Raw genomic sequence first — 12,728 nt, 5'->3', positions numbered from 1 at the left:
TATTAAAACCCAAACATAACCCGAGACCCTGAGTGACACCTCAAAACACTTGTATGACATTAGCTCTTTTTTTTTGAAATTCTAGATTGCTATTTTCACCGCAACGATTCAAACTTAAATACACTCATTTCCATTTATGAAATGGACGTATAGTTTATGTTAAGTCCACAAGTCGGGGATGTTAAGCCCTAAACATACATATATACATATATATATATATATATATATATACATATATATATATATATATATATATATATACACACACACACATACATACATAATATATATATAAATAACATATATATATATATATATATAAAATATATATAAACATAATTTATACATATATAAATAAATTATGTTTATATATATATATATATATATATATATATATATGTTATTTTATATATATATATGTTATTTATATATTATGTATGTATGTTATATATATATATAATATTGCAGGTTTTTTTTAAAACTAACAATTCCCCCAATAAAAGGAAGAAAAAAAAAAGAAAAACTTTTTTGCGAAGACGTTTTCTCAGACATCACTAGGCGATCTTGCCCTCTGAGACACACTGGGTGGGATACAACCGCAGCAGATGAGCCAAAGTGCTTTTTGAATCTCTTGGTTCCTGAAGGCGTAAATGACAGGGTTGATGATGGAGTTGTACGTCGCTGGAAGAAGCGTGGCATACGTGTATATGGAAGGATACGTGTAATCAGCTATTAAAGAATACAGGGTGAAAGGCATCCAGCAAGCGGCAAAGGTCCCCAAAATAATGGCCAACGTGGAGACTCCTTTCCGCGTGGTGACGTAGTGGGACGTAGCCAGGAAATGGTGCTGCAAAGCAATTTGGTGTGCATGCCTCATGACTATTTTACAGATCTGGATGTAGAGTTGCAACATTAAGGCGAACATAAGCAGGAAAGAAACAGAGAGAGCTGCAGCGTTGTTCTTTGTAAGAGGCCTGATAACGCTACACGTCGACTCGTCCTTAAGGCAATTCCAGCCCATGATAGGCAGGAGTCCCACGCAGGTAGAGGCTCCCCAAAGAAACACGAGCATGACGTAGGTGAAGGTGACAGTCCTTTCCGAGTTATACGTCAAAGCGTAGTAGAGGGACAGGTAGCGATCGACAGTGATAGCGAGCAAGCTGCAGACAGAGGCACAGAAAGAGGCAGCGATGAGTCCAACCGTGACCAGTTTGGCAGCTTCGGACTGCAGGAGATACGCAAAGATGAAATTGACGATCAATCCAACACCTGCCAATAGGTCTGCCAGGGCCAGGCTGCCAATGAGGAGGAACATAGGGGCTCTGAGGCTGGCGTTGTGGAAGATGATAAGTACCACGATGGCATTTTCGCACGAGATAAGGGTTCCCGACGTACAGAGAACAATATCCCAAGGGTTTACTAGAAGCTGGGGCTGGGGCTCTAGAACCGGAATCGGGGAGGAGGTCGCAGCGGAAATATTCTCCGGAGAGCTGGCATCTACATGATCCCGAGGCAGCCAGCTTATGTTAACCTTCAGATCTTCACTCATTTTAACCTTCTTCAACGAAAAAGACACAGCTTTAATAGGCATTCCCGGTCAGCGGGGGGAATTCGTACCGGCATGCAATCATTTTAACCCTTTCAAGGTCGGCGCTGCGGGCAAACCATTACCAGCACAATGAATCGCCTACCTCTTTAGGCCTGCAAGGGGTTTCTTTGATGCAGCCAAACCGCAAAAGGGTTAAAGAGAGCCAACATGCAAATGAATCAAATAGAATAAATGCCCCCCATAAAGGCATTTCTAGGTGTGTGCAGATCACACTGTACAGGGCACTCAGGGGTAAGGGGGCTTGTGGGGGGTTTAAACCCCAATGCTAATGAATGAACTGCCCCTGAGCACACATCACATACATGTATTATTATTATTTATTCATGTTTTAGAATGCGGGGTAACAATGATGATGAGCAGAGAAAATGGCATCAAAGGCACATTGTCCCTGGATGTCCACAGAGCTTCCAAAAATGTCCATTTTGCACAAAGACAAACAATTTAAAGGAAAGAGGAATGACGGGCCATGCAAATAAATACAGAAATCATGCAACCCCCACCTCTCCGTGGGGCCGGGGCAACGGGAGGGGGCGACAATCTCAATATGTGGTCACCTTGAGCTCTTATAACCCTGAGATGGAGCTGCTGGGCTTCTTCGCCTACATGATCCTCTCCTACCGCGGGTCCAAGAGCCGGATGGAAGTGCCAGCAGCGGGGGCTGCAGGTGGAGGTACAATGGGAGCCGTGCGGTGCGGTGGGGCAGCTCGCCTGATGTACATAGCCCGGCCGGCTCCTGCTGCTGCCGCCGCCGCCTGTCACAGGCAGAAAGAGGAGAGACGGACGCGGCGCGCGCACACGCCACATGCACGTGCCCGGCGCGCGCCCTGTCTCTATACTGGAATAGGCTAATTGCTTGGCATTATTCTTAATACTCGCCGTTATTATTATTATGTTTATTAGTATCAGTAATACTATTATTATTATTAACCCTGTCTGGAAATGTGTCTGGAATACAACCTGGCATCCTATTGTCTAAAAACACAGTAATGATAGCATAATTTAGTACATTATTAAGGTACAATGGGCGCATTGTTATGTAAAGAGATAAGGCCATACCGCCTGGTCAAACAGTAGCATATGTGCACTGTATGTAGGCCGGCCGCCATAATATCATTGAGTTACTTCTATTGTTCTGGGCTGAGGGTGAGTAACAGAGCTCAGGATTACATTACTGGGGAACAAGGTAATTATAGCAAAGGCTTGTACTGTTACATCTATATAAACACCCCCCCCCCGTAACTCACGCACTGACACACATAGTTACACAAACTTACACACACACACACGCTAACACATAGTCCCTTACGCACTCATGCTTGCACACATACATATACTTATACATACATATTAATGCTAACACACAAACACACATTCATGCTAACACACAAACACATATATACATTTATGCTTACACACATGTACACATACACAGCCATGCTAACACGCATATGCATTCATGCTCACACATACATGTTGATGCTAAAATACTTACACATAGACATTCATGCTAACACACAAACAATTGCACATACACATTCATGCTCTCACACAAACACTTATACATACACTCTAACATACATACATAATCCCTCACTCACTCACTCACTCCTTTACCTCACTCGCTTCTTTCTGTCTGCATGCTCTTTGCGACCAAACAGCCTCACATTTTCCTCAGGATCACGTGTTCCTACTTCCCCGGATGGGTCCACAATTGCTAACAAAAGGCTGCTCCGACCTGGACTGACTTTTTGTGAACAATTTTGGCCCCCAGGCCAGCCCGCGCCCGTCCCTCCAAGTGTCCTCATTCCCAAATCTATCTGTGCGTCTCTCCTCCTCTGATGTCTCTCCTCCTCTGATATCCCACTTTTCTAGGAGCTCAGAATGTTTGCGGGCTATAAATGTATCATTGTATTCTACAAACACAAAGGTCAGATTAATGTGTACTTAAGCAGAAGAACATGTGTTTAGATATAAAATTGTGTAACTAAAATACATTATTTTTATTCTGAATATCTAAATAATTATGGAAACAGCTGTTATGCATAGGCGTATGAACCAGAGAAATGACCGACTCTCTCTTATATGTGCAATGATAAAATCTCCAGCTACATTATCAGGGCTGCCATAAGAAAGCTTCTGGCCCAGTATCAACATAGAGCAAGGGTGTCCAACCTGCAGCCCTCCACCTGCTGCAGGACTACATCTCCCATAATGCTCTTTCAGCTAAGTGCCTGGCAGAGGAGTATGGGAGATGTAGTCCTGCAGCAGCTGGAGGGCCGCAGGTTGGACACCCTTGACATAGAGTGTACCCCCATACTCTCCCAACCGATCATGATAATGCCATCAGGTAGAGGCTAACCTTACCAACTTCTTGCTAATACCAAGGCATTAAAGTGGTTGTATGTGAAATTTCACACAAAATGACTTAAGGTAGAGCTTCAATATGTTTAAAACAGAGCAACATAGTAAGGATTGCCCTCAATTTAAATTTTGCAAGTCTGTTTGTGGGTGGTGAAGGTCTTTTTGGTTCGGATTACACACATAGGTGATCAGAGGTAATAGGACAATGGTGAAATTCACTAGTAACTGGGTCTTATAGAGGCTCCACTTGTTTTTTTACATAGAATTTAATGGCAGATAAGAGCCATTCAGCCTATTTAGTATGCCTATTTTTCCTGATGTTGAGGCTCTCAATCAGCTCTTGGTATTGAAGCCATATGCTTATCACGTGCGTTTTTAAACTCCCTCACTTATTAGCCCCTACCGTTTCTGCTCGGAGACTGTTCCGCTTATCTACTATTCTCTCAGTAAAGTGAAGCCTCCTTACATTATCTGTCCCAAGTGCCTGTATTAAGTGCGAGCCCTGTTTTCGACTCTTGCTGCGTTTGCCTCGGTTGATTTGCTTGCTTTGATATGGTGAAATGTAACTGTAGAATATATGATAATATGTTTCATTCTCTTGGGGCTAACCCGACACCTAAAGCTTGTGCTGCATTAAGCAGAGAACTCCCACGACTGCCAAGAAAGTAATCATCTAATAAAGCTAAGTATGTGAATATGTTTTATTTCCAACCTGCTCCACTTCATTAAGGGAACCAATAACTTTCTTTATTGCAGAGGAGGTGCTGCAAAATTAAAATGACGTCTATAATTGGCTGTATATATTTTTAATGCAATGATATCCTGCATTACAGAACACATGATTTAATCTTGGAGAATTTCTGAACTATCTAATATTTGCCTCTGTCAGCGTTTCTAATTTTCTCATCGTTTAAAAGGGCAGATACTATATAACTGATTGTTCAGTCTAGTCCATGGGTATGAGGGTCACGGCCCTCCAGTTGGACTACCACCGTCTAATGCATGGGTTGGTAGTTCTAGTGAGTTATGCATAAAAGGCAGTTGAAAACCAAAGGGATGTTATCACCATAGAAACCAATGGAATGGGCCAATTACAAAAAACATAATTTGTTGCTATGGCTATAAGACCACCCTTCAGGATTGCTTTATATAAATAGCACCTACTGTCTTGACACAGTAGTATTTTTTATACAGCAAATCTAGAACCCTGATATAAGACTTTTAATTTTGGACGTACTGGATGCATCCAAACCTTTACCCACATTCAGTGTCCTGACACTAAAGATCTCAATTTGGACGCTTGAAATATTGGGGGGCAACAGGATGTGTGTCTGGGTTTAGGAGGGGGCTTGTCACTTGATGAGGCACGAGACAGCTCCCCTAAATAACTGAAAGTGGCTAGGAGGTGGAGGATTAGGGCACTGCTACTTTGCCCCCACGTTAAACACATGTTCCTGAAAGGCCCTCTAATCATGTTCGATTCTCTGAGCCTCAATTATAATGTTACAATTGGGTAGCAAAGTAGGGTATTGTGGCAAAACTGGGGCAGATCGCTCATCTTGAGCGACAATAACTCCTTGTGCGCTGCTACTCAATTGGTCAGGTACTAGGGACATCTCTGATCTCCCCAAATGGCCAAATTACGCTATGGAGGACTCTGCTAAGTCAACACAGCCTCAATAGTAGGCAGTTAAAGACTCTCAGCAAAAAGAAGGGCAACTGGGAAGGAGGCGACTGGGAGTGCTGCCCTAGGTCAGGCCCAGAGCGGCACCCAAGGTAAAATACCAAAAGCCACTGATACTCAAAGGGTTAAAACAGTGTTTTACCATGCCTAAAGAATCAGTGTTCTCTATGTTACTAAACACGTACATGTTTATTCTAGGGCACATGCTACTTGGCCAATTATATATACAATACATTTTTACAACACAACTATTATCTTTTCATTCATTCATTCATTCTTGACATATACGCATTACAAAATCCTCCTGATAAATAGGAGCAATTGATCTTTCAGCAGCAATAAAAGCACTCAAGAAGCTGTAGAAATAAATAGCACATTCAAGCAGAGTAAATGTTTACTCATAAAAATATCAATCATAGAAGGTATATTTGTATTGGAGCTCGATTTGTCTTCTGAGAATGTAAACCTATTTCTAAGCTGTCTGGGAAGTGGTAGGGGACTGAAGACATACACACTGGTTAAATGTGCTTTTCCACTTAGACAAAACATTAATTGCCCTCTGTATTAAGTTACGGGGGCATCTCAGGTAAGGGTTCAAACATAGAACAAGAAGTAGAGCGAAGGAGAAAGAGAAGTGGAGACCCGAAGAATGTAGGGTGACATTGACAGAGAGTAAGAGTGAGTGACAACAAATTTTGTTTCCGAATGAGAAAGCGCCACTGCACCATTTGGACAATTTAATGCATTCAAATGTTCAATTTACCTAAAGACAGGAGAGTTGGTAACACTTGTCCCTCATCCTCATTTTGCCCGATCAACCTGCAAGCTAATTTAAGATGTGGGAAGAAATCATTTATCAAAGTTGTTTGTGAAGAGGCAAGTTTAGCAAATTAGATGATGTGAATTCAATGCTAATGAATATAGGATAGGGCTGGCCTTGATAACAAACCAAGGTCAGAAACAAAAGGGCAAATGACTAGAGATGTGTCTGCTTAATCTTAAATAATGAATCTGTATAAACTCCAGCCTTCGGCGTCATCTGCAAAATTATACATTTCACGGCAATTCTAAAGGCTGTCGGCAAACACCATAGTTAGCTAAATGCAGGGACTAATAATTAATGGATTGTTAACACGCCGACATGATAGATGCACTTATTAAAAGGGACAGTTTAATGTCCCATACTGCCCCACCGACAAAGAATGCAATGAAATCAGCGGGCGCTCTGGTTAGACCCCCTAAAACTCTTAGAAAAAACAGCCCTGGAGCTGACACGGTAACGCAGAAATTGGGCAGAATAATTTCACTCCTCTTGCCTTAGCTTATCTAGGGAGCAACTAAACAAATAAATTGATAAAAGTGGAAAAACAAAAATCTAAATGTTCTCCCCAACCAATACCAGTTTTAAAACGAAGCAAGTCTGCAAGGCACTTAAAATATTTTTCCTTCTTGCTTTTAGCATTTAGGGAACGTTTAATCTCCCTGACAGCTTCAGTAAAGAAGAGTGCATATTAAAGTACTATTAAAGCAGCCGATTAGTGGCAGGAAAGTGCTCCAAAAGTACTTTAATATACGCTCTTCTTTAGCTAGGCTAAGACAGTTCTCCCGCTGGTTTCATTGCATTCTTTGTCGGTGGGGCAGTATGGGACATTAAACTGTCCCTTTTAATAAGTGCATCTATCATGTCGGCGTGTTAACAATCCATTAATTATTAGTCCCTGCATTTAGCTAACAATGGTGTTTGCCGACAGCCTTTAGAATTGCCATAAAATGTATAATTTTGCAGATGATGCATAAGACTGGAGTTTATACAGATAAGATTTAGCAGGCACATCTCTAGTTATTTGCCCTTTTGTTTCTGACCTTAGTTCATTATCACGGCCAGCCCTATCCTATATTCATTAGCATTTAATTCACATAATTTGCTAAACTTCCCTCTTCCCGCAGCGAGCCAGCTGACTGGTGAGCTTATCACGTGCAGAGAGAGATGTTCGGCTGAACACTTCTTCTACATGAAGGGGATTCTGCATTTGGAAAGGGCACACCCCAAAAATGTAATGGGACCTCTCAGATATCATATCCATTAAATGTATCTGATGGCTGGAGTGTCATTTTAGTATAAGACATTATGTCAAAAGCTGGGATATTAGATAGGGACATAGATTTGGGCTTTGTTGCGCAGTGACAGCTGTCAATAAAGTTAATACAATATGGCCCCGGAAGGTGAGGTGAAAAGGCCTTCCAACGGAGCGATGCGATATGGCATCATATGCCAGTGCTCTGTGTTTTAATGGAGAGCCGCAGAACGGACATCTCCCCTGTAACCAATTGAGCAGTGGTACACCAGGGGCATGGTGGCCCAAGATGGCGACTTGCGCTCCCAGTTTTGCGGTAGCCCAGACAGAATAGGTCACTGGCTGCAATCATTTGTATAGGTGAAAAAAACAGCCGTTTTATGCCTCTGCATTTTTTATCATGACCAATGCACTACACACTAGCTTACTAGTGCACAGTAATGTAACGATATGCCCCTTTAGTAATTAAAACCAAAGCATGATGCAGCATACTTGAACTGAATTCGCTACCAGAAATGCTTGCTGGCAAGGTTAATAATATTGTATTTCATGCATTTGTTAAATAAGGCTATAGCTATACATTGTCTGTGACATTTTAACTGTGCAATACAGAAGTCCATTAAGGATCATATATATGCTTTATATGGTTTTTTAAGCTATATCAGTCTGGAACATAAACCTTGGTGTTTAGGGGTGCATGAACTTAAGGGGCTAGCTAAGTCAGTAGGGGTTATTTCAAAATATGTTACAGGAGCAGAAACAGAGCAAAAGACACAACAAGATCTGAACAAAAATGTGTACAATCACATATACAGTCGTGTGAAAAAGAAAATACACCCTCTTTGAATTCTATGGTTTTACATATCAGGGCATAATAACAATCATCTGTTCCTTAGCAGGTCTAAAAAATAGGTGAATACCACCCCAGATTATCAACAACACACAACATATTACGCTGTGTTATGGTTTATTCAACAAAAATAAAGCCAAAATGGACAAGTCATGTGTGAAAGAACAACACAGACTCCGGGCACACCCTCTCCCCTGTTCCTCCAATTGGAGGAGTATGTGCCCAGAAGCTCCGTCATTTTGTGGAAGTTCACGTTGAAGTTACTTCGGGCAAGAGGGCAGAGCCTCCAGGCACACTCTCCCCAGATTTGCCCAGAAGCCCTGCCATTTTTTTGAAACAGAGAGGAGATGGAGGGCACACCCTCTCTTCCATTCCTCCAATCAGATAGAGAGTGTGCCAGGAATTTCCCCTATTATGTGGAAGTTCGCAGAAGGTCATATCCACGGAGAAGCAGACGAAGACAGAAGAACAAGGAGATGAGGATGATGAAGAAGATGGAATAGAAGGAGCGAAGCTGAGACGGGGACATGGAATCGGTCAGGGGAAAACGTAGGGAGACATTCCAAGAGACATGAGATAGAGCGGGAAAGGACGGCGTGTAGAAGAGTGCGAATAAATAACTGATAGGTAGAAGTAGCCAAGAAAACAGAGGCTGTCTGATTGATGGCTATGACTGAGATTGATGGGGATTGGTGAGTTTTTTCCTTCCTTTTTCACTCTGACCAAACAGCATTTAGTAAGTAGAGGCTGAGATCATTACAAATATTGGTGAAAAAATCACTTGGCTGTGCTCGCACACAGTGTGTTTTAGTTGTTGAAATACTGTTCCTGAATTGAATTTATGGCAGTTGCCTATTTAAGCTACCAACAAAACCCCTAGTTTGTGGACAAAACAATCATTTTATTAATTGATAAGCTGCATATTGATGACAAAATTATGCATTTGACTTTGCTTGCGCACAATGTGGCTGTGTGTTAGTTCTGTAATACTGTTCTTGAGTACAGTTTATTAAGACAGTTGTCCAGTGTTTACGCTACCAACAAAACCTCTGTGGAGAATGCAAAATAAGAATTCATTGATAATTACACATTGGTGACATCTATGATCACACACAAGTACACATCCATTATCACACACAAGTACACATCCATGATCACACACACATACAAACACAAGTACACGTCCATGATCAAACACAGACACACATACACATCAATGATCATACACATCCATGATCACACACACAAGTACACATGCATGCTCAAACACACACACACAAGTACACATCCATGATCACACACACACACACAAGTACACATCCATGATCACACACACAGGTACACATCCAGGATCACACACACAAGTACACACATATATATATATATATATATATATATACCCCACCTCCCGCCCCCACGTACCTCTCTCCGCTCCTACAGCTTTCCCTCTGGCTGCTTGCACACAGTATGCGAGCTGCCTGTTTCACCGAGGGGTCACGTGACCTCAGGTCAGAAGGGCCCTTCTAAACTATCTTGAACCGGCACGAGGAGACAGGAGGAAGGGGCTGCAAATATAGGACATAAAGGAGGAAAGAGATGGCTAGCATGGAGTAATATAACACAGTCTTATATTCCTCCATGTCTGACATCTCTTTCCCCCTTAATGTGTTACATTCCTCCATGCCTGACATCTATTTCAGACCTTTATGTCTTATATTGACCTACACCCTGTCATCTCTTTTCCCCATAATGCATTTTCCACCTACAAATGTTTCTCTTTATAATATATATACTATTTTCTCACTTGTCCTGGCTGCAGAATTGGGTGATAAGTATAGTATATCCTTAGTGCGAAAATTGCCCCAGGGCTCCCCAACTTCACCAAGTAACATGTACCACAGTGCCACCTTTGCCCCCAAGCAGCTTGTGAATTCTACTCTTGCCCCCAAGCAGTTTATCAGTGTCAACTTCCCAAACAGCCTGCCTGTGCTATCTTTGCCCTCCTCTAACATACACTCTGGCACACATATGTAAAATATGTTTACATGATCACACACATACACATGCTTAGACATACACATACCCATACCCCCTAACACCCATTTACAAACACCCTCTCACATCACTTATATATACACATTCATGTACATACACAAATGCACTCTTACACACTTATGTTAACACACACTACATCTCACACCACTTACACATACATGCTCACACACTTATTCTAATGTTTACACATTTAGGCTCACACACACTTACACATATACATCTATGCTGACACACAAATTCTAATGTTCACATCTCAAGGTTTCCTTGCCAAAAAAAACACCGGTGATACTACATGCCTTGAATGCAATGCACACATTAATAGTAAAACAATTAATGGATGAATAAATAAATTTATAGGTGGGAAAGATTAGTTGTATGCACTTAAGTGCTACAGGGTGAACAAAAGACGTATTCATTATGGTATATTTGGTTTAATTAATATTCATTTAGCTAATAAAATATCATATGAGAATTATTTATAAAGACAAACCCACAGTAATTCACAGTGTAGAAAAATGGCTGAAGGGTTACACTGGGAGGGTCTAGATACCCAAAGGGAAAAGGAATCTCCATCCTACTTATCTGTTATTGAGTGCCGTATATTCTGTTTTGAAACATGCTAATATTGATACAAATATTATTTGGATTTATTAGTATAGATTGTATTATGTATGGAGCAGAGGCTAACTGTGAATCACAGCTGCAATCTGTGGTATCTATGCAATTAATACCATTTCATAAAGCATTCTGTTTTCTAATGATTGTTATAAGGTTTTCTAATAGCGTATTTATTTGCAAAACTTCTAAAAATGCGCGGCAGTAAAAACAGGCTTTTGTCTGGAGAATATAACAGATGGGAAGACAAAATTGTGCTCCTGCTGATTTTAATAATGTAACAGTGAATAAAGAATGAAGTGAAGTCAAGGGATCTGGTTATGTTTCCCAGTTTTCTTGCAACATCACAGGAATGTAGCAAACAGATATGTTAGATTTTGTGAGAAAATGGATAATCGTTATGCTAAATTTAGATTGCTAATCATCGTTGGCGATTTCAGTAACTGGAAAACTGGTTGAGGAGTGCTAGATTTTAGAACACTTCAGCACTTCTGCAGATGATAACGTTGCTTTGCGTTTGAGGTAGTCCAACAAGGGTCTATTATCTGGAACTAAAATATTAAAGGGCAGCTAACTGGTCCTCCGTTGTTCAAATTAAGGGCTCCAGGTTATGGCCTCTTAGGCATATGCCCTCTGACATGAAAGAAATAGACTGAACGGGATGGCAAGATCTCTCTGCAGTTTTCCACCAGATCTGGTCTGGTCACAGTGAATGTGGAGTAAACACCTGGAGGCCAGCCGGACCAGACCATGATATCCTACATAATATTGTAGTAAAGTGACAAGAGAAATACCTGAGCCAAAACACTGGGTTACAATGGATGTCAGAGGGGAAATCGGGAAAGATGGTGCAAGATTAGGAGGTTGTGAAAGAGGATTTTATTAAGAACTAAGAAAGGAGTATCACAGATGTGAAGATCAATGCTTCAAAAGCAGCATAAGGGCATAGAGAAGGCAGTGGGGAGTTATTACCCTGAGATATATCTGCAATGAAATCCTGCTGATGGGAACCATATCAGTATAGAGAGCAGATAGAGTAAGCACGTACACAGCTGGAACAGAAAAGGTAAGTCAACTATGCATCTATAAGATCTTCTAGATGTTGGAAGACAAATACAAATAAGACATGGCTTAAACAATCACTCCAGTCCTAAGCTGATGTAAAATGTATATTGGAGTCCATCTTGAATTTGTAGGGCATTTACTGCATGTAAAATGCTGCAGGAGTTCTTTAGTCTCATTTAACTATTCCTCCAGTGGTCTCTACTGAAAGCAGGGAGCATGCTCAGTACACTTGCACATGCTCCGAGGAACATCCATTCCAGTCAATGGTAGCTGAATTCCCATTGAAATCGAAGTAACAGCAGCCTATTTCATATATATGCTATCTGAACATCAATTTTCTGGTACCATACATGCTGCTGCTTCCAGGACTTGGGAGTTTTACTAAGCATGTGTAAGAAGTGTACATACTAATGC

General features: G+C 41.2%; 1 protein-coding gene across 1 annotated transcript; it reads right to left on the bottom strand.

Annotated features, from left to right (window-relative positions):
- Positions 1 to 544: 544 nt before the first annotated feature.
- GPR12 (G protein-coupled receptor 12) lies at positions 545 to 1,549 on the bottom strand. Its single transcript, XM_053457840.1, has one exon. The coding sequence runs from the start codon at positions 1,547 to 1,549 to the stop codon at positions 545 to 547; it is 1,005 nt and encodes a 334-aa protein (XP_053313815.1).
- Between the last annotated feature and the right edge of the window lie 11,179 nt (positions 1,550 to 12,728).

This window comes from Spea bombifrons, chromosome 2 (assembly GCF_027358695.1).
Source record: "Spea bombifrons isolate aSpeBom1 chromosome 2, aSpeBom1.2.pri, whole genome shotgun sequence".
NCBI classification, from domain to species: Eukaryota; Metazoa; Chordata; class Amphibia; order Anura; family Pelobatidae; genus Spea; species Spea bombifrons.
Note: the sequence above shows the minus strand (reverse complement) of the source record. Positions and strands in the feature narration are given on the sequence as shown.